The sequence below is a fragment of the Aedes aegypti genome, chromosome 1 (assembly GCF_002204515.2).
Source record: "Aedes aegypti strain LVP_AGWG chromosome 1, AaegL5.0 Primary Assembly, whole genome shotgun sequence".
NCBI lineage: Eukaryota > Metazoa > Arthropoda > Insecta > Diptera > Culicidae > Aedes > Aedes aegypti.
Window position 1 is genome coordinate 192,866,729 of NC_035107.1, and position 23,689 is coordinate 192,890,417.

The 23,689-nt window shown below is 39.6% G+C and overlaps 2 protein-coding genes across 6 annotated transcripts in view; one reads left to right on the forward strand and one right to left on the reverse strand.

Moving 5' to 3' along the window:
- Positions 1-23,043, reverse strand: part of LOC5577697 (serine/threonine-protein phosphatase 4 regulatory subunit 3) — an 87,653-nt gene extending 64,610 nt beyond the window's left edge. For 3 of the 5 annotated variants that reach the window (XM_021855994.1, XM_001663431.2, XM_021855983.1), the window contains exon 1: positions 3,657-4,437. The gene's annotated coding sequence lies outside the window, so the exon portion shown is untranslated. Of the gene's footprint in view, positions 1-3,656; positions 4,438-22,503; positions 22,690-22,753 lie in introns of those variants that run through there. The other 2 variants (XM_021855993.1, XM_021855990.1) reach the window with 2 other exon arrangements.
- On the forward strand, positions 21,652-22,488 carry LOC5577700. The gene is made up of 4 exons (XM_001663432.2): positions 21,652-22,004; positions 22,068-22,195; positions 22,254-22,331; positions 22,387-22,488. The coding sequence occupies exons 1-4, from the start codon at positions 21,740-21,742 to the stop codon at positions 22,462-22,464; spliced, it is 549 nt and encodes a 182-aa protein (XP_001663482.1). The 5' UTR covers positions 21,652-21,739; the 3' UTR covers positions 22,465-22,488.
- Positions 23,044-23,689: the final 646 nt, after the last annotated feature.

Here is a 23,689-nt window from a genome sequence, read left to right on the forward strand (position 1 = left end):
CGATTATGTGAAAAAACACTATATAATAGCTAAATATTGGAAATTTTCGGTTGAAGATTCAAGCGGGGGCCACAATGGTCCGTCAACTTCGACTTAAACTTCAGCGTTAACGCATCCGTCAATGTACTAAAAACGTTGACGGATGCGTTAATGCAACACATGCGCACAATACTGCGTTGCGTCGTGCGTTGTTATTATTGTTGAATTGCGTCATTCTCATCGCAGTCTTGTTTACCTACATCAAGTTGTGATCAATTTTTCCTCGGAGTTGAACTTTTGTGTGATGTTGACTGCATTTCTAGCGGAATCCGAAGTTTTGCCATTTTTTTTGTTTTGAATCTTCCGTCACGCGTTGGCTGCTGCGTCAACTTTGAAGATTTTCAAAGTTTAGCACAGCGTCAGCGTTTTTAGTACATGCGTGCGTTAGACGCAACGCATCATTGTGGGGTGCTGCATTGAATATCATTACTTTAAACTTAGCTGTCAGTTAAAGCTGACGGTGAAGTCGACGCTAACGGACCATTGTGGCCGCAGCTTCAGTACCATATTGATTATTCCTATTTCAAACCCATTCGATTTTTACTAGTTTCATACTTGGGGAAGATCCAAAAATGACGTCCATCGTTTTTCGGGATTTCTAGAACCCTTCTACCACCTCTGTCACGCTTTTTCTAATACCCAATCCATGCACTGTCACATTTTCGTACATCCCCCCATTGGAGGAGGCCCTAATTGATGGACGTCATTTTCGGATAACCCCTTGTGTTCGACACTTATAATAGTCTATTACGTGGCTCACAACGATTTGAATTTGAAATAGCACAACAACTTGTAAAAATAGTTCAATTCAAACATCATCCGCAGATAGGCCCTTTAACGAATTTTCAAACCAGTTAGGCCCTTTTTGAATTTGCTAATTTTATTGATTATTGAAGTGATTTGCATAATTCTTCGACAACATTTAATGATTATGTGAGAAAACAACACCATATCATACAAGCTAAATATTTGAAACTATTCTATACAAAATCAGCAACATATTGATTATTGATATTTCAAACCCATTCACTTATTTTTACTAGATTTATACTTGTGTTAGACACTCATTATGGTTTATTACGTGGCCCAGAACGTTAGTAATCTCAAATAGCATAACGACTCGTGAAAATGGTTGCATTCAAATATCATCAGCAGTTAGGCCCTTCAATGAATCTTCAAACCAGTTAGGCCCTTTCAGTTAGGCCCTTCGATTGGACATGATTTCAGTTAGGCCCTTTTATTAAACATAGTTCCAGTTAGGCCCTTTTGGAATTTGTTGATTTTATTGCTTATTGAAGTGATTTTCATAGTTTTTAAATAAAATAATAGCTAAATGTTGGATATTCTCGGTTGACGGTTCAGTACCTTATTGATTATATCTATTTCAAACCCATTCACTTTTTTACTTGTTTTATACTTGAGGGCCTTCCTTAGCCGAGCAGTTTAAGTCCGCGGCTACAAAGCAAAGCCATTCTGAAGGTGTCTGAGTTCCATTCCCGGTCGGTCCAGGTTTTTTTTCGTAATGGAAATTTCCTTTACTTTTCTGAATATAGAGTACCTTCGTACTTGTCACACGATATATGAATGCGAAAATGGCAACTTGTCAAAGAAAGCTCTCAGTTTATAACTGTGGAAGTACTCATTGAACACAAAGCTTAGAAGCAGGCTCTGTCCCAGTGAGGACGTAATGCCAAGAAGAAGTATAAGAAGCATTCTTGCAGGGCTGTTACAAAAACAAACGAATTTGTTTTTGTGAAAATCGCGACTTTTGGAACTCGATCCACAACTAGAGGCAACAAATAAAAATTAACAAATAAAAATTATTCAAAATTTTTAATGTAATTGATTTTTTTTTCAGGATAAAAAATCAGTTTTTCAACTAACTTCGCATTAAGATTATGATAAAACTAGTAAAAAAGAGAATGGGCTTGAAATAGGAATCAATATAGTACTGAATCTTCAATAAAGAATTTTTATTAATCAATGTTGATTTTCTCACATACCTAATCGATTGATTTTGATCTAAAACTTTGAAAATCACTTCAATAATCAATAAAATTAACAAATTACAAAAGGGACTAACTGGAACTAAGTTTAATAAAAAGGCCTAACTGGAGGGGCCTAACTGAAACCATGTTCAATCAAAGGGCCTAACTGAAAGGGCCTAACTGGTTTGCAGACTCGTAAAAGGGCCTATCTGCCGATGATGTTTGAATTCAACCATTTTCACGAGTTGTTTTGTTATTTAAGATTTAAAACGTTATGGGATACCTAGTAGACTATTTTGAGTGTCGAACACAAGTATAAAACTAGTAAATAGGAGAAAGGGTTTGAAATATGAATAATCAATATCGTACTGAATCTTCAATAAAGAATTTTCAATATTCAATGTTGATTTTCTCGCATAATCGATTGATTTTGTTCTAAAACTTTGAAAATCTATTCAATAATCAATAAAATTAACAAATTCCAAAAGGGCCTAACTGGAACTGTGTTAAATAAAAGGGCCTAACTGGAGGGGCCTAACTGAAACCATGGTCAATTAAAGGGCCTAATTGAAAGGGCCTAACTGGTTTGAAGACTCGTAAAAGGGCCTATCTGCCGATGATGTTTGAATTCAACATATTTTACTAGTTTTTATATTATGTTAGATGTAAAACGTTATGTGGCCCAGTAATAGACTATGAGTGTCGAACAAAAGTTTAAAACTATTAGATAGCAATGAGTTTAAAATAGTAACAATCAATATGTTAAAAAAATCTTCAATCGAGCATTTCTCAATTTTTACGTTATGCTGATCACTATACAAGGGCTAAATATTGAAAAATATGGAGGAAAATTAAAAATGCACGGAAGGGCCAATCTGATTTTGATGGAAATTTTCAGTTAGGCCCTTTCATGACCAGTTAGGCCCTCTTAGTTTTATCATTTTCAGATAGGCCCTTTTAAATTTGAATAAAATTACCATTAATAATGCATTTTGAATGCCCGTAAGAGTATGTAGGAATAATTTACGTAAAAAATGATACGAATAATGAATAATCAAGTTTGTTTACATTTTGCAGTTAGGCCCTTTTCAAATGTTACGCTAGAAATCTGTTGTGAACGGAATACGATGAATCGATAATGTTAATCCATTTACTATTCGGAAAGAGGGTCGTCAGAATAATTTTCAAGAATTAAAATTTTGTTTATTTTTGCCACATACGTCGAATTAATCCTAGATTTACGACGGGCAATCCCAAGGCCACGACGCCCAAAACCGATGCGTCTACCCTATTGGTAGTTCTGCTCGACTCTCGGCGTGGAGATAGTCGATAGATGGATGGAAACAAAATCCGCCAGAGTCACACATTGACTGGTAGTGTTATTATAATAGTGGTAGTGGTGATGGTGGCCTCTCAATGGAAAAAAAAGTAATAAGAACAACAACACCCTTCCAAGAGGAACCGCTGCGCGAAGTCAGCACAGAAAAAAAGAAGAAGAAGGAATCTTCTCCAAACGATGAAGCTTTGGCAACCAGCGCAAAAAAAAAAATCGTCTCAAGTCTGAATTCCCTGCCACAAAGAGGGGTTAACTGGGGATTTATATTAAAAGGAGGAATTGAAAGTACTCACCTGCCAATCAGTATCCAAAACCAATCCTGGTCAATTCCTGCGATACCTTCGAATGAGAAACGGTGACGTCTGTTTTTTTCTCTCTTGCGTTGTGGGCACAAAATATCAATAATCCGGTTCAAAGCACTTTCCCATGGGAGAAAAATATCACCAGAAAAAAAAATCTTCCTCCGAGGTTATATTTTCTTTCCACACCAAGATCTGGAATCGCGAAATGTTAGCACTTTTTTCGGACCACAATTAGATTTGATGCCGGCAAATGGGAAGGCCCTCCGGAAACAACTTTCACCCTACCCGAAAAATCTTCCGGCCGCTCCGCGTCTGACCGAAAAAGCGGTTCGAAATCCTAGCGGAGGAACGCAAGCAGAAGCAGCAGACACAAACGGGAATCTTCTTCTCTGTTTCCTCTTCCTCTGCTTCCAAACTCCAATCCGATCGACCGCAGGAAGAGTGATTTTTTCTTCTTTCCGTCGCTCACCAAAACCAAGAGGAAGAAATCGGAGGAAAAAACTCTATTAGCACTTCCAATCGCCCCCTCTGATTCACTCCGGGAAAAGAAAACACTTCCGCACAGTTTTTCCTACAATTACGACACGTATCCGTACGCTTTTCAACACTTCCGGTGGGATTTTCCGCAGCAAAAATTCGCTCACTGACGTGCTCGCGAAACTCGGATCACAACATACATCGCCATCTTGGATTCTAGTCAACCAACCAACCAAACTCTTGTCGAAAAATGTGTTAAGCTTTTGCTCCGGCTGCTCCTCGGCTCTGTGAACTGCGATGGACGAGAAAATTTTCGGTTTCAAAAAATGCAACACACCAACACACACGTGCAAGCGTAAGTTCGTGCTATCGTTAAGTGACGTTAAAACTGAACGACAACTTAACGAACAGTGAATGGCTCACATCTTGTTTAAGGTTATGAATCCGATGTGGGGCCGATTTATATCGTATACTTGATAGAGGAAGTTACGCATTAGTTTTTATGGATCGTTGAAATATATACAGCGGGGGTTCGCTGGTTGGAACACGACTGCCTTCCATCTAGCGAATCCGACCCGTTAGTTGGAATGATTGACAGCTGGTGAAAATGCTCCACACTAACGCATCTGCTTTTTGGTTGGAATGTTTTCCAACCAGCGAACATCCAACAATCGAGTCATTCCATGTAGCGGACCCCCAACGAGCGAATCCCCACTGTATATACTCAAGGGGTGGATCTTGGTGGATCATTTTTGATGCCTTGAGAAAATAAGATGCATCAGAAATGCATTTCAATGCAATCGTTCTCTAAACTCATGATTTGCTGTAATTTTTGACTCTAGGTTTGATTGATAGTTGTTGAAATGTCAAAATCGTCCATACATAATTTACTATTGTGGCTGATATCTGCTGCATCAATCATCAAAAGCATTGGCCATTTAGAGGAATTAGCACTTCCAGAGTTTTCATCTATCCGGATCTTTTTGTGGTTAGTAACGCTCAAGCCATATCAGAGAAAAATAATCGTTTTGTTAGCTAATCTTTTTCTTGGCATTAACGTCCTCACTGGGACAGAGCCTGTTTCTCAGCTTAGTATTCTTATGAGCACTTCCACTGTTATTAACTGAGAGCTTTCTTTGTCAAATTTGCCATTTTCGCACGGGCCGACCGGGATTCGAACCCAGACACCTTCAGCATGGCTTTGTTTTGTAGCCGGCTCGGCTAAGGAAGGCCCATTGTTAGCTAATAAGGCCGGAACAAATCTTAAAATCTTCTTTTGTCACCTTCCACCAAAATGTGTCAAGGGGGGGGGGGACAAAAAATAATAAAATGGTAATTCATGAAAAGTCATCATTTTCAATTCATATATCCGTCAAATCAAAATGTTTGAATAATAAACACGACATTTTTTTTATTCTTAACATCGATCGCATAACATTTTTCGTAAAACGGCTTCCAAATTGTACTCTAGCTATTAACAAGTTTAAGAAGACTGCGAAAATGTTGCACTTATATGCAACTTTAAATCATATTTAGATTATTTCAATTTGGTCCAACATGTATATAATATTCCCGGTCTTTTCGTTATGCACATTTCCTTGACTTCCCTGGGCGTTAAAGGTCATCGTATCTGCCACATGATATACGAATGCGAAAATGGCAACTTTGGCACTGAAAGCTCTCAGTTAATAACTGTGGAAGCTGAGAAGCAGGCTCTGTTCCAGTGGGGACGTAATGCCAAGAAGAAGAAGAATCCATGTAAATCATAAAAAAATCTGTTTTCATAGGCCACACTGTTACAGTAAAACAAACAAATTGAGGTCTTATAATCCAATAACACATGTTATCTCATGTAATACAGTAAAGACGAAAAACAAAACTAGCAAAAAACACGGAAAATAATGAAAATCAACACTGAGAATAAGATAATTTATTTATTTTCCCCTTCTGACTTTTTGAAAATTTTGAAGGGGGGGGAGACAAAAGTAAAATTTCAAATTTGTTCCGGCCTAATGAATTTGAATAATTATTACCTTGGATCGCCGTAGGTTCCATAATAACACCAATGCCAAAAACAGGATATTTCATCGCCCAACTTGCAACAGAGGTGATAAATCTGTTTCGCAAAACCACGGTCCACCGTGAAGGACAATAGCCAAAAAGGGGGAGAGTGGAAATAAGGGGCATGATTAGCGAACTCATTACGGAAGATGTCCGAATCCATGAAGCCATGATTAAATAGCAAATTGTAAACAGAAGCGACACTGGCGATGGGTGCTGTTATGGATGGAAACAGTTGTGAAAGATATTGGAAGTACACAAAGACAATTCCAAACTCCAGGGTAGCTTATTCTAAGCACAAAGAAAATAAGCTAGTCCATTCTCTGCAGACAGCTACTGACTGATAACTCAACTAGCAACTGCTATTCCTTTTATTACATCCAGGCAGGGCCGCATTTATGGGTGTCCAAGGGGGCTATGGACGGAGTTCCAAACCTGGCCCTCAAAGTCGCAATCTTGGAGGCTCCCGGTATGTTGAGATCTGCTATGCAGATATGCCTGGACGAGGGAGTATTTCCAGATGCGTGGAAGAGGCAGAGCCTGGTACTATTGCCAAAGGCGGGGAAACCACCTGGTGACCCGTCGGCGTATAGACCAATATGCTTGATTGACACGGCGGGGAAGGTGCTCGAGAAGATCATCCTCAACAGACTGTTGAGGTACACTGAGAGTGTAAATGGTCTCTCAAGCAACCAGTTCGGCTTCCGGAAAGGGAAGTCCACCGTAGACGCTATTCTGACGGTTAAGAAAACCGCTGAGATAGCACTCCAGCGTAAGAGGAGGGGGATTCGCTACTGCGCAGTAGTGACTCTGGATGTAAGGAACGCATTTAATAGTGCCAGTTGGGCGGCTATTGCCGATGCGCTCCTGCGTCTGGGGATACCCGAGTACCTGTACAAGATTCTCGGAAGTTACTTCCAGAATCGGGTATTAGTCTATGACACAGAGGTGGGTCGGAAGTGCTTTCACATAACCTCAGGAGTCCCGTAAGGTTCCATCCTGGGCCCGGTGTTATGGAATGTCATGTACGACGAGGTGTTGAGATTAAAATTCCCGGCGGGTGTGGTCATCGTTGGCTTTGCCGACGATATTACGCTGGAGGTCTACGGTGAATCGATCGAAGAAGTGGAATTGACTGCAGCCCACTCGATCGCAATTGTGGAGGAGTGGATGAGCTCCAGGAAACTGGAATTGGCTCACCACAAAACTGAGGCGGTTGTTGTCAACAACCGAAAGTCGGTGCAGCAAGCGGTGATCAGTGTAGGCGACTGCACGATCACTTCGAAGCGCTCCGTCAAACACTTGGGGGTGATGATCGACGATAAGCTTACCTTCGGTAGCCACGTCGATTATGCCTGCAAGAGAGCCTCCACAGCTATTGTGGCACTGTCCCGGATGATGTCCAATAGCTCTGCGGTGTACGCCAGCAAGCGAAAGCTTCTGGCCAGTGTCGCCTCGTCCATACTGAGGTATGGTGGCCCGGCTTGGGGCACGGCCTTAAGTACCAAGAGCTACCGTAGCAAGCTAGAGAGTACTTATAGGCTAATGTGCCTGAGGGTTGCGAGCGCGTACCGTACCGTGTCACACGATGCACTCTGCGTCATCACCGGTATGGTGCCTATTGGTATCCTTATCATGGAAGACATAGAGTGCTTCGAAATGCGCGGCACAAGAGGCATACGCAGGACTGCCAGACTGGCCTCCATGGTCAAATGGCAGCGTGCGTGGGACAGTTCCACCAAGGGAGTGTGGACTCACAGGTTGATTCCGAGGTTAGATATCTGGGTCAATAGGCGCCATGGGGAACTAACATTCCACCTGACACAGGTCCTTTCGGGCCATGGTTGCTTTAGACAGTATCTACACCGTTTCGGTCATGCGGGTTCTCCCGAATGTCCAGTTTGTGCAGGTTTAGAGGAAACGGCGGAACACGTTTTGTTCGTGTGCCCGCGTTTCCGCACAATGCGTGACCGCATGTTAGCCACATGCGGTCGGGACACGACTCCGGACAATTTGGTCCAGAGGATGTGTGAAGACGAGTTTGGCTGGAATGCCGTTTCATCGGCTATCACCCACATCGTCTCGGAACTGCAAAGGAGGTGGCGAGTGGACTCGAGGAGTGGCTAGTGCAGACGCTAAACAACAGGTGGTCCAAGGGTTCGCAGTCGGCCACGTAGGTCATACCGGTGCCCTACGGTCGAAATCGACCCTTACAGCGATTAAGTGGCCGCGGGGAGAACATCCTGGTAGCGCTGCTGTCGTGGCGCCGGCCTACTGGGTGGATACGAGCCTCTGGTTGTTCGGGGCAGGTGGAGGCCCCTTCGTCAGCAATCCCAGCTGGTGCTAGCTGATAGGGCCTGAGCCTTCAGTAGGTCAAATTGCGAAGCCCGCAGTATCAGTTCTTGATACCTGCGGTGCAGCTGGGCGCGGGCGTAGTGGTCGACCCTGCCCGCTTTCAGCGGACAACGGGAGGTGAGGACCACTTGGGAAGCTGGCAAAGCGCCAGCATGCTACCTTGGTGGACCCCCCTAAGCGTGTCATCGATGTTCGTTGCTGCATGGCTACGCAGCTAACCTGGAGGATGCGATGTGCAATAGCCCCTCTTCGAAGCAATGCCTTCTTGGTGGTCCCGGAGAGACGAAGGGTTTGGCGGCAATGGAAATGGTTTAGTGGGTCGGGGGTGTAGTCCTGTTTACTGCTTGCATGTAGTAAATGGTCCCTAACCCCACACGGCGTCTGTTGAGCAGATTATCCCCCCATTGCTTAGAAGAAAAAAAAAAAAAAAAAAAAAAAAGGGGGCTATGGCCCCCGGGCCCCCACATTTTAGGGGCCCCCACAAACTATTCTTCAACATAAAATTATGAGTGGTAACACATTTGCAACACAACTTTAAATTAAAAATCAACACCAACTTTACAAAATCAACAACGTGAAAAAAAATCAAAGGGGTTGCATATCCCAAGTAACAATTTAGATTCTAACTGGCTTTATTTATTTTTATGATAGTTTTATCGTAGATTTGCATATTCTTCTAGGTTTTATAGTGATTTTCACCCAGTAGAAATAATCTTGAACCGTTTTTGGTTTTAAATACTTCTTCAAGAGCACTTCGGATGCATAACATAAAACTTCATTTTCAATAAGAACAAGTGACCTTGGCAACAGTTTTATGAAACTCTCGTACTTATCTGTAAGAACGTGCTCGAGCGAGAGTAAAAACTCTTGGCTGAGAACATCATAAATTTCTCCCCCATCAATCAACGCACTAATATGTACATTATTGATAGTATTGATAGTATTATGAATTCTATCGTTTACGGAGCGCCTTGCGTGGATTTTCGATCTGTTCTTCACGGAAGTCGTTGTTGAACTCACGGCGCACAACTTACTAATAACGCAAACAACCAGTTCCAGTGGTCTACCTCCTCTTGGCCATGATATATTAAAAAGTTATCCACAGCTGGAAATACTTACCTTTAGTCGTTTTGTAGCTTTAAATTTCATGCCGTAACAAAATCTAGCATAAACGCTTTTCTCCAAAAACGAAAAGTGTAAATAAACAAACGTCAAAATGTGCTTCAAGAAGATCAGTTTGTCTTCATCAAGATCGCCTTAAGCCTAAGAACTCTCAAGTGATATTTGTTACGCTTGCCCGAGTTCACCAAAGTTTGTCATGGTTCTATGACGGTGTTGAGTAAAACTACCGCCATGATTGTAATTATCGATGCTTTGGCAAGGGAGCCATGATGGGAGAATCCATGTATGCTGTATTGTTCAACATTTTCGGGCACCAAATTGATGAACTTGTTTTTCTGAAAATTCAATATTGTTGAGGCGCATTGTGCGTTTCGGGTGTTACACATGTAGGTATAAAAAAACAGAAAGTTATCATCACGGATGTTTTAATTTGCATTTTGTTTTATTATTGATTGATAATTTTATGAAGAAGTGTTTATAAATTCGTTAGCGAAACCAACATGATAAACATATTGTGAGTTTAACTTGTCTTGAGAACCACTTGTGGAAGGTTTATGAAAGTGTTGAGGATTGTCATAAGCGATGATTACAAGTTTTAAGAGATACTTGACAGTTGATCTCCAACACCGTCTCTAGCATGGGCCACTTTAGTCTTATGGGAGGTTTATCATTGGGTTAGTGTAGGGTTGTAGAATTACTGGTTTTATTTCTAGTTTTATAGAATTGGTGTAAAAGAATACTTCAAGAATAGCATAAAATTAACTTTGCTACTTGGGATATTGTCTTCATGTAATTTTGTTTTACGACTATGGAATTATCACTTACTTTGCCAACTATATTGAAGGCTTTTTTAAGACAATTCATTACGCATGCTTAAGCCTGAGTCGCTGCTGACAAGTAATTTCTCGGCCTATCTTGATGGATGGAAAATTTCTGCAAGGAATTGATCAAGAATACGCTTTTTTTCTGATCGCAGTACGCATTTGAAAAGAAATTTCAATTCAAATGGGAGTCGCTGTAGAAATTTTCTGCAAGGAATCGACGAGAAATTTCTTTAGCGATTCCTTTTCAGTAGCAAACCAGGCTTTAGGTTCGAATGTGATTTATAAATTTGCTGAGTAATGTGGAGGATAAACATACTTAGATATCGCATACACAGCCAATTCAGATTACCAACCCCAATAAAATTTTACTGGGTTTTGGAACTACGGTTTTTTTTTAGTAATTTTTACGATTACAGAAAAAAAAACCAGTAAACCAAAATATGTTTTGATTGATGGAAATTACTTAGTCAGTAAAATTTTAGAGCCTTTTTACTGGCTTTCCAGTTTTCCATGCTTCATGCTTTGCTTCTCCGGATACTGTTTTTTTTTCATAAATCAATACAAATTAAACCCCAATCGACATGGACATCGACATGCATTTTTCGTGCGAATAAACCTATACGGTATGCTCATATCTCAGTGGAAGTAATCGAAAAATGTGTGACAAAATCATTATTTGGTTGGTTTACATACAAGAGGCAAACTCAATGATGCAGATGAATTTACCTCTGGTATGGAAACCAACCGAATCTATCAACGTAAGCAGTTAAATCGTGCTGAACCTTTTTGGTTGCTTAAAATGGTTGAGTTTCTCACTAAATTTCGATTACTTACCACGAGAAAGCGCAACATAGGTACAGGAAAAGTTTGTTTACCAACGCCGTATCTCCCGGCGCCGGACGATTTTACAGCAGGATATTCTCATGGACTTATCTAGGTCTTCTTTTACCCTCCACTTTTTTTTATTTTCTGCTGTAAATGCGGGCAATGTTTACATTAAATGACATCCGGACCAACATCCGCACAACGAATGTGTTTGGTAGTAAGCCCACTCACTCTAGCTACTTCATTGGTAAATTGATAAAGCCTCTCCTAGGAATATTTCTCTCCTCTCATAGAGCAAGTGAAGTAATGACGTCATCAGTATGATCGTCACGTAATTTAGATCTTTACTCACCAGTAGGCTCTAACTCTTTAAGCAGGATGATAGGAGAAGAGCCAAACGGATTTTAATGTGTTTTATGTTGTGTTAGCTGTAGAAAACTATTTGTGGACACTGTAAATATATGTGGACTGTAGTTAGTAATAAATGTGAATGTTGTGAATAATATGTGTTAAGTATCGGACGATTTGTGTATTATTGTGGACAAAAGAGGAAGTTTTGGACCCCAAAAAGAAATGGACTGGCCTCAAACCTGCAACCCAACTACACTAATGGAAGTGCAATAAATTACCCCCTATTCGATGTTGGGAAGGGTCCGGTAACCCAACATAATGGTCCTTCGAGCCGGATTAAACTCCAGTCAACCGGACAAAGGAAACTGCCATCGCCTAGGATACGTGGCTTCGGCGCCAACACGGAATAAAGGATTTCAAGCGATATTGTACGTCCATACAATTGGCAGCCATAAGCAATGGTCAGCTCCAGCGTCTTTGATCTGAACAATTGCCTGAATTCTAACTGGAAGTAAGCAACACTCAAGATGGCTAGCTTTGGTTCTGTTTGGAATACCATCGAAACTAAACGCATCGACGCCAAAACGATTTAGTATCAAAACCCGTTTCTGGACTCTACGGATACTCGACGGATTCAACCTAGGCGCACTGCCTGGTTGCACAGGTAAATACACATAGTATATGTCCTGCCGAACGCTCCATGTAGATATTTACACTCCTTCTACCGCTTCTCGATCTCCAATGGAACACATCTGAGCAATTCACGAGAAATCACGGCATCGCACAGTGGCGCAAACTTACTGCATCAACCGCAGCAGAATCAGCTGTTTACAAATTTCGTCGTATGCACAATCTACGACGTCATCAAGGAGACATGGATCGAGTTCAAGAGCAATATCGGGCAATCAAAATATGCACCCAAACTATGCCTGATCACAACTACACAGCTACCGTTTTGGTTGGAGAACACACTAGCTTGGAAATATGGAATGGAAACTGGCCATTAACCATCGAATACAGCGGATACGGATAACCGTCTGACACGGAATGCATCACTATCCCATTTTCATCACAAACCACAACTCGAGATCACTTTTATCACTGTTTTGGATGGATCAGATAGCACAACGGAGCCAAGTGGCTGCACCTACTTGGTCAGGTAAGCAGCTTACTGTATATGCCCAGCCGAGCAAGGCATGAGCAATTTTGTTACTTACACCAATATTACATTCTCGGGATCGACGACGTCATCAATCCACGCTCTCGGGATCGGACTCTTCTGGAAACCTGGTGAGAGCTGGCAACCAAATCAATACATGGATGCGCACACCAATCTAGCAATCTAGCAATCGCTTTACACGGACTCGAGAAGAAGCGTTCACATCACCGTACTCGACTCACCAATACACTATCACCGGACACGCGTTGGAACAAACGTTCAGATACTTGTTGGACGAATGATTACCCAAAACCAAGTATTGTCATCGAATCACCAGCACACATGGCGTTCGTCCAAACTACATATTATCCGGGCACACAGGGTGTCCTTATCACTGTTTCCGGGATGATGAGTGTCCCAATTATTTTATCACAGCCCACGTACAAATAGGGTGCGCGTTTCTAGGTTAACGGATTCTATGGTGTACTCAAACACCTCATATCATTGGTTCGCGGAATATATCAAATGTTCATCAAACATTCCCAAGGCTAATGGAGACACGAAATGATCCAACTCCTTTCGCATTGGCTATAGGCATACAAGGTTCCCTGTCTGGCGATTCATGGAGGAAGCGTATACACAGGGTATGCGCTGCGCATTTCTTCGGAATAAGAAGTGCGCCCTAACCCATTTCACGGTCACTAAGATGACACCACGGGTGTGCCATCTGATGGACCCAAGCCATAAGCACAACGGGTGCAGAATGGCATTCTGAGGAAAGAATACAAAAGGTGTCCTTCATTCACCACACAATTCGAGCACAAGGGCGCTCGAATTCTAACCCAGAATAGAACACATGGGTGTTCTAAACCAAACCCAAGGATAGAGCACTAGGGTGTTCTAAACCACTCTCAAGGATTGAACGCAAGGGTGTTCAAATCTCAACCCCACGTACAGAGCACAAGGGTGTTCTACCAATTGCAAGGATTGGACACAAAGGCGTTCAAAACCCAACACAAGGATGGAACACAAAGGTGGTCCGTGCCAACTCCAATGATTGAACACAAGGGTGTTCAAAACCAATTTCAAGGATGGAGCACACCAATAAATCGCGCTGAAGTGCAATCGGTTTGCACGATACGGACCAATTTCAACCGACGACCGAACGGAATCAACTAAAGAGAAGTTATACTCTTAGTCAGGTAAAGCGTCAGTATATGTCTACTGAAGCTGGACATTACAAAGATACTACATGACTTCCTCATTATCGGTTGTGATACCCACCACTACGAGATACGACATCAATTATCAATTGAGATGAAAATATAGAGGATAACCACGACACGCTATACACCACCAAGCATTGCCGAAAGCGACGAGCATCTTACGTGATCGACAATGGAATCAGTGGTAAACTGGGCTGTATGAACGACTACAATCGCACGGTTAAGCTATCACCCAAGGCAATAACGGTCGGCTACAACACACCCAACAGATTAGGAATCAATGTGATCTGTTCCCAAGCTTCGCATCGGATCCAATACAACAATCAAGACGACTGCATCGGGGCTATACAAACAAGGTGGCACTCTGCGCCTTTGGTAAAGACCTTACGTTGCATGTGACGTGAGAGTCAACCCATCAAACCACTTGACGATAGGATGAAGCTGCCTGCGATCACATGTTCCACAGCAGCATGGATATGAGAAGGAGATCGAAACATGTAAATGTTGCAAAGTAATTTTAAAAACAATTTTAGGCTTTAGTCATATTCTTCAGGATAGTTTTCACATGGTGGGTGAGAACCACGCATATTTCAGGTCTGAAACAGTATGGAAGCTTTAGGCATAGTTTAAAACGTGTCGATCAGGCTAGAATTTTAGTTATTCAGAAATTAGAAATTTCAGGGTGGGTGAGGATGTTTGGTAGTAAGCCCACTCACTCTAGCTACTTCATTGGTAAATTGATAAAGCCTCTCCTAGGAATATTTCTCTCCTCTCATAGAGCAAGTGAAGTAATGACGTCATCAGTATGATCGTCACGTAATTTAGATCTTTACTCACCAGTAGGCTCTAACTCTTTAAGCAGGATGATAGGAGAAGAGCCAAACGGATTTTAATGTGTTTTATGTTGTGTTAGCTGTAGAAAACTATTTGTGGACACTGTAAATATATGTGGACTGTAGTTAGTAATAAATGTGAATGTTGTGAATAATATGTGTTAAGTATCGGACGATTTGTGTATTATTGTGGACAAAAGAGGAAGTTTTGGACCCCAAAAAGAAATGGACTGGCCTCAAACCTGCAACCCAACTACACTAATGGAAGTGCAATAAATTACCCCCTATTCGATGTTGGGAAGGGTCCGGTAACCCAACAGAATGTTCACCGGATGAACATGAATTGGATGGATGCACAACGAAATCATTCATTTTTTGTGCGCATCAGTTTGTTTTGATTTGATTTTGACGACAAATCAGTAAAAAAACATCAACAACTGAATAGTTACTGACTTTTTGGCCTGTTCAGTAATGTTGCAAAATTGGGTCTGACAGCTACCGTAGTTCAGTAAAAAGTAAAAAATATTACTGAACGTTAGAAGTTATCAATCAAAAAGCTGAAAGTTCGGTATTTTTTATGAAATTACCGAACAAGCAAATCGTGATTGAGTGTATACACACACAACTTCAAAAACCTGATCAACAACGGAGCATAAGAATTTCTTTAATTAAATTGCAGTACAAAGTTATCTAAGAGAATAAATCTAAAGAGTAAAACATATACATTCTTCGTGGCCGTGGGTTAGTGTCGTCAGGCGATTAATCGCATCGTGTCATGGGGTGTGGGTTCGATTCCGCTTCAGTCATTGAAACTTTTCGTCAGGAATGTTTCATGACTGTGCCACTGGAGCATGCTTGTCCGTTGTCTAGTGTTAAGTTACAGTCTGTGCAGCTAAACGGCTGCCCGGATAAAAAATACAATACAAAAACAATATAGCGTATTGCAACAGTACCATTCAATATATTGGAAATACAATACAGTATATTGTACAATGACAATACAATTACAGTACAATATATTGTTTTGAACAGTTCACTGTATTGTATATGAGATTTTGGCAATATAATGTATGGGTGGTTAAGTATCGTAACAATACAAATATAGATATTTTCTCATACAAACATTTTGAAAATACAATACGATATATTGTTCATGTATTGTCTTGATTAGCAATTCGTGTATTGTTGTACAATACAAAAACAATTCAACGAACTGTATCATGATTGCATTCGTCGTTACAGCTAATGTCAAGTGACTTCTAAAAAACTACTTATTTTTACTTTTTGAATATTTTTCACCCAACATTTCTTGCTTTCTGAACTTGTTTTGTTTATTTCTTTCAGCAAAGCTACATAGAAAAAAGCAACAGTTGTTTTACTCGAAAATAGGAATTTGACCAAAATTGTAAGGTATAAAACCAATTAAAAACAATACAATGTTCTGTTACAATATATTATATTGTTTTTGAATTGTTTATCCAAACAAGAATAATATTGCTTCGACATTCAATTACAATACGCTGTATTGTATCCAATACGTTATATTGTACATTAATGGTTTATTCCATTCACTGAATGATACGTTTTTATCCGGGTGAAGACGTTGTCCGTGTCTTTTCAATATCATTGAAAATAGGGTAACGTATATAACTTGGACATGCATATAATTTGGACAGGCTAGCCATTCTATGCTCATTTCCAATGAGATGGTGAGGAATATATGTACGGGAAATCATGTATTGCATTATTAATACACTATGCTACTTAATACTGATGACCATTTTCAAAACAATTACAAATTAGCTTAAAAACTATCAAAATTGAAAATTGGATCAATATAACATCTGTGAAACCTACGAATGCAAGAGGAAGTGCATTTCAAGAACATACATTAAATGCAATAATAGCGCTCAGAATTGGCATTCATAAAAAGTTTAAAATTGACAATATGATAAAATATGTCTAAATTTTAAGCTAAGTTCATCTGAAATCTTAACACGAGTATATAGGGCATAAATCAGGGGATGTCCAAAATAGATTATGGTTTTTGTTCTGTTGATATAATTTAGCCATCTGATGAAATACACTGGAATGTCGTATGCATGCATACTTGCAGGCGTTTTATCGTGGATCTGATGATATATGCTTGCATTAAATGAAATTATTGATTATCACTAATATACACATCCAATAAGCGAAGAAAATGCATAAGTCACATGTAAACTCCCAAAGTTTTATGAAACAATCGTCTTTTTAAGAAACCATTGCATGGATATTGAGATAACGCCCCTGTCCAAATTATATTCACATAAGGGTGTCCAAATTGTATATTAGGTGTCCGAAATGTATAACAGACAGGCCGCCTAAAAACGCTATTTTGGAAGCTAATGCTACAGTTTGTAAGCTTTTTTCCCCAGAAACTCAAAATACAATGAGACATTTAGCATATAAGTATCATTACGTAATGAAATATTAGTATCTAATGCAGTTAATCGATCGCCATTTCCAGACATATCCTTAGCCTGTCCAAAATACATAATTTACCCTATGCACAACATAAATTCATGCATCAGTGCATTCTAAAGTTTTTTTTTTAAATTTAATGACAAAAAAATATTTCGAGGTCTCGTTTTGTTTTTGAGCTCAGTAGAATATTTATGAGGCTGAGGACGGGTCTGGTAAGGTTTAGAACCCATAACTGTCACGTCTAGGTTCCGGGATCGAATTCTATACCCGAGATAGTCATCTATGATCTTAAGATTATGATGACGACTTTCTTCAGAAGGGAAGGATAGCAGTTGGTCCCGAGATGAACTACCCTAGGTTAGTTAAAAATCTCGTGAATTAGAGTAAATTAAAACCGAATTTATTACTTCACCATTTACCATCCTTTGACAGGATACGAAATATACAAACTCTAGTGGAATTTAATGATATAGTACTCAAAGATTAATTATCATTAATAAAGACTAATAAATAAAAAAGCTTTCAAAGCAGTATAAAACTGGTTTGTGGTAAATAGAGGACCTCGATAAAAAATATATATGAGGGAACTATCTTTGAGTCCATTCTACAACACCAAAAAAATCTTAAAAGGCCCCCACAAATTTCTGGCCCCGGGGCCCCCACATTTGTAAATCCGGCCCTGGTTATGAAATATGTGAATGAACCCCTAGCTATTTCTGGAGCTCGATTTGAAAAGGTCGAATGTGACATTTTTGACTGTCTGAGATAACTCAGTGTATGAAGTTTCTCAAACGAAATTCAATTCCTATTTCAAGCAACCAGCTAAAAAGCACACAATATACGTATTAAGACACAAAACGAAATCCCTCCCAGTAAACATTTGAACAAAAGCATAAGAATACACTCAATTTTTTTATTTACGAGTATAAAAAAGTTTTCCGTCTATCTGAGATTGCTTGTGGTTCATTCCAAGGTATATTGAAGACAGGTACAGCAATCTAAGCAGTCAGTGGATGCGGGGAGTCATGGACAGCAGGGGGAGGAAAACGACAGCTGGCGAGTTTGTTGATGCAATTCTCCCCTCCGATAGTTGCTATCGTTTCCATTGTGTTTATTATTACGGTTTGAAAATTGAAAAGGAGTAGAAAATTTTTGGACACAAACGACAGTTTGAGAGTACAGGTACAAAATAAATGTGTTTCTTAGATAAGTTTAAAACATAATTTCAGTTGTTCCGTTTTAGGATGCCGTTATTTATCAATGAAACTGAAATTTCGGACTCTTCTTTACAGCGTGCATTTCAAAGATGGGAATTGAATCGAATGAACCTTTCGATATCATGGAGGATTGTGCTATTTCTACGATATTCAATTTATATTAATATGTGTATGTTTGGAGAGAAATAAACTAGAAGATTCTGGTATTGTGTTCAATATTACATGCTTCAAAGGCAAGAAGTTGATAAAAGATCTTTCATCCCATCCCATTTCGCGGTACAATGGACACAAGTATAGCAATAAAACCATTTATTTCCATTTAAATCGCATGCGTCTTTTCCCAATGTAATTCTCAAATTATCATCGTCACCAACAATTTGCCTTTGTTTTTACGGGTGAACTGGTTCAAACCCATTTCGGGTTTTCTTTGGATAAATGTCGTCACCGATTAACATAAAGTTTCACATTTGGTTGTTGAATGACGTTTTCGAAACGAAATAAAAAATGAGGGGGAAAGGTTGCTAGGATCTCAAGGCTTGCTAGTCTGATGGAGCAACATAAACTCGCCAGCTGTCAGATTGTTTCCCAAAATGGCGGGTTGTGCTAAATGACACATTGAATTACCTCCCTTCTAGATACCTTGGTTCATTCGACCTAATCGATGCGACCTAACGCCAGTCACCGCTGCATATCGAACGGGCACGTTCAGACGTTTGACGTCTGAAAATGTCCATACGTCAAAGTACGATCGGACTGATTGATGGTCAGCTTAGCACTTACGACACACCGTTGTAAACAGAAATAGAGATTTTCAGAGAATTTCTGGAGTTTTCTGCGTAAAGGTATATGTATTGTATAACGTTGACGAAGCGATTAATGCGATCAGCGATGTAACTCAGTGCAAATTCACATCTCCACTGAATGTCTACTCTACAGAAGATGCAACGGATGCGTTTGTCGGTTTCCTTAAACTTTTCCTTAAGATCTTTCACAATCGAGAACACTAAAACATGAATTCCTAGGAAATGACACAGCACCAGCACTGCCGTTTGCCTTCATCTCAATAAATAGTTTGCACAGTAGCTCAACCAGAGTCTGATTCTGGGGGAATTTTGTAAACTTGAAGATATAAAACAAAAGGTCGAATATGCGTTTTTTTTTTCGATTTAGGTACATTCGACCTAATGCGCAATAGGACGAATGAACAAATTTTGTCTGTTCCTAGTTTTTGTTAATTACGTCAAAGTGTAAATTGTTTTTGTATTTTTGAAGAAATATTATATCAAAATGGTACTTTACCCTCATACTAAACTGATTAGAATCTACCTAATGGTGAAATAAACTTGAATCATTTACTTTTGTTACTTAGGACCTTTTCAAATCGAGCTCTAGATTTGTTTCCAGAACGGTAAGCAAAATGCTCACTTCTGGGAAATTGTACTGATCACCGTGCTATTTTTTTCAGGAGCAGCTGTTCAATTTTGCATGCTTCGCCATCCTGGCTTAAAGTTCAATTTAATGGCTTGCAGTAAAGCTGCGGCCACAATGGTCCGTTAGCGTCGACTTCACCGTCAGCTTTAACTGACAGCTAAGTTTAAAGTAATGATATTCAATGCAGCACCCCACAATGATGCGTTGCGTCTAACGCACGCATGTACTAAAAACGCTGACGCTGTGCTAAACTTTGAAAATCTTCAAAGTTGACGCAGCAGCCAACGCGTGACGGAAGATTCAAAACAAAAAAAAATGGCAAAACTTCGGATTCCGCTAGAAATGCAGTCAACATCACACAAAAGTTCAACTCCGAGGAAAAATTGATCACAACTTGATGTAGGTAAACAAGACTACGATGAGAATGACGCAATTCAACAATAATAACAACGCACGACGCAACGCAGTATTGTGCGCATGTGTTGCATTAACGCATCCGTCAACGTTTTTAGTACATTGACGGATGCGTTAACGCTGAAGTCGAAGTCGAAGTTGACGGACCATTGTGGCCCCCGCTTAAGGCCTTTAGCATCGTCAAAGTAAACCTGAAAAATTTGTGATGGAATCCATGGCATCCGTAGCTTCCAAAAAGCGAAAAAGCAAGTAGTTTTGTTGATATATTGTTAAATTATAACCGAATTTGATAATCAATCAAATATGTATTTATGGGTAAGGGTGTCACATTTTACCAATAGGGTCCTAAAGCCCTGTCTCAATTTTAGTACCAATCACTTAAGTTTAGACAAGAAACACATCAAATGATTTTTGTTAATTTAAGTCCAAAAAACATTTTTACGGTTTTTGAGATTTTGTCACACCCCTTGGCTTAAACTTAAATTTTGGGTATGTTTTGTTTTCCGTGTCCCTTCCGAAATGTTAGATAGGAACAACCCCAGTGTTAAAACTAAAAGCACTGTGGCATTTTTGTCGTCAACGTGAACGTCAAACATGATCAAAAGTGTCAAGGTTCATATTTGGAACCATTATTGAAATTAAAGTTTAAATATGTTATAGCCGTTTTTTTGAGCTGGAAAAATTGCTCAAGTAGATGAAAGAACATGCACTTTCGTATTATTGAATAAAAACGAGAATTCATTAAACATTTTAGGACCCAATTAGAATTTGTCTTGATGTTCGGGAACATTCCACCGATGATGCAGCTGCGTGCTCCCTCTTTGTTGTTGATCAATGAAAACTGTGTCAATCTGTTACGCTCATGTGATGTGGATAGATAAACTCAATTTTGATGATGGATAAAGATGTTTTATAAGATGCCACGGATGAAACAAGATAACCTACAGCAAAAGGATTAAAGGCCACCGCAAAGATTGTATAAAGATATTCTAATCTAAAACATCTGGATGTGTCGTCCCCCTCGGGCAAAACAACTCAACCGTGGGTAAAAACTAAATGCAGTTTACTCAAAATTAAGTTGAAAGAATACATTTTTTGGGTAGTCAGATTTCTCCGTGCATATTTTTAGCGTGATTTTCGTCAAAAAACGATTCACATCTCTAAGCTTCGACAGATGCTCTCTGACGGTCGTTCAAAAGCTTCGAAGAGTGACGGCTGCCTTCACAAACACATGCAAATCGTGCGAACATCTTTTATCAACAAACAACCTACCCTGCTTTGGTGCGATTTTCGAGTTCAAATTTCGAACCATTATGGGAACCTACTGGACAAATTGTGGCCGCAAAATCAACGCAAGAATCGTACAAAAATCTCCGAACGTGCTGAATTTATCGATCGATAACGTGGAACTCAATGTTGAGCGATTGTTGCGGCTAAAGCTTGCGGCAGGAGTATTATTCCTTTATGCATTGACCATTCTGATAATCGGAAGCGGAAGAAGCATTCTTTGGTTCCATGGTGCTTTTGCGATTTTATTGCTTCTGATTGGCTTTAGTTATACTCGGATTGTTAAGAATGGTTTGTTTAATGTTCAACTAAGTATAACTTTTGAGCAATCACGATTTTGTTTTTCTATTACAGAGAATATCGTATTGGTTAAGGATTTTGCCCTGCAGTATTCGACTAACTTCATTGGAGGTTCGACCAAAAACATCCTCATTCCCATTAAACACATTCACGATGTGGTGATAAACGAAGCATTCCACAATGTAAATGTTTCCGATAGATGAAAGTGTAAGAATATTATTAAGTTTCTTCAAATTTCAGTTGAAAGTTGTATTTATTCTGACGGTTCTAACAAAAGGGAATCTTTTCAAAAGCAAGCCAGCAATTACTTTGCTCAATGTAAGGTATTTTACTTGAGAAAATTTTCAATTTTACCAACTTTCCATCTTTTTAGCATCTGAACCCACGAGTGGATTGCTTGGAAATGATATACAATGAAATACATACTATTTTAGATATAGAAAATGATTGAAATAAATTTATTAAAATATGAAAATGATTTTTTTCTTACCGTTTATTTAGACGCGTTATCTTGCCCAATTTGTGTGTACTGTCGTAACATCTGAGCATATTGGTGCAATTCTCGTGCTGTAGTTGGCGAATCCCTCAGTCGAGTTCCTTCGAGGTCCACTTGATTTGGATACAGAGTTTTCAAGCGTTCCAGATCTTGGCGGGGAATATCGAACTTAGCATCGGCCTAAAAACATTATCAAAATGTAAGAACGATAGCAAATACTCATAGGAACAAAATAAGATCTCACCAGCTTATTAGCCACCACTTGGCATTCTTTCATTAAGAAGCCTTTGTACAACTTAGGAACATCCTGCCGGAGGGTCACCACTTCGTCCTGGTAGTTGCTAATTTGCTCCGTTTGTTCTGGATAGTTGTTCATAGCTCTTCTCGTGATACAGATAAATTCACAATTATTGTTCGCTTATTAAATACTACAGCTATTTAAAAATAATTAGATAGATCAGAACTACTGTTTCTTAAATATTACTTTACCTGCAGTTCAAGTAAGAGCACAACGGTTTTTGGCTTTGTTTTGATTATGATTTTCTGCGACTAGATTAAAAAGCTCACATTTCTAACCTTTTGGAGCTTTTACAATCGTCGAGGGGTGCTCGGATGGTTGGTTAGAATTTAATATTGATCGAGTATGAAAAATCAAGCAGTTAAAATCGCAAGCATCGGGTGAGCAAATTTAGCTGCGCGATGGACTTATCCACGGTCTTCTTTTGCTGTTGACTTTATTTTTCTTTTCCTCTCTAATGAGCCTCTGTACGTGCCATAAATTCTTTTGTTCTCATGACTTTTACTGTGCGCCGTGTTTTGGTGCTGTCTCGCTCTCTCTCACGGGCAACTTGAAAACAGGGCGCACAGTAAAAGTCAAACGTTTTATAGCATGCATAGGCTCAAGGCCGGCACGCTGATCATAAGTACAGTCGCCTCTCCACATCTCGATATCGAAGGGACCATCGAGATAGGGAGAGATCGAGACAAAGAACATTAATTTAATGAACACTAGATTGAAACTCGCTCCGTTACTAGAAAAATAATAAACAAACAAACTTCATTTTGAGTTTCCAAATTGTTTTGAATCTCTAAAATCTAGTCTAGTAATCTTTGATAATGAGCATATCGACATACTGAGAAAAAATTGGGAACGAAAATCACATCGAGATATGGAGAGTGA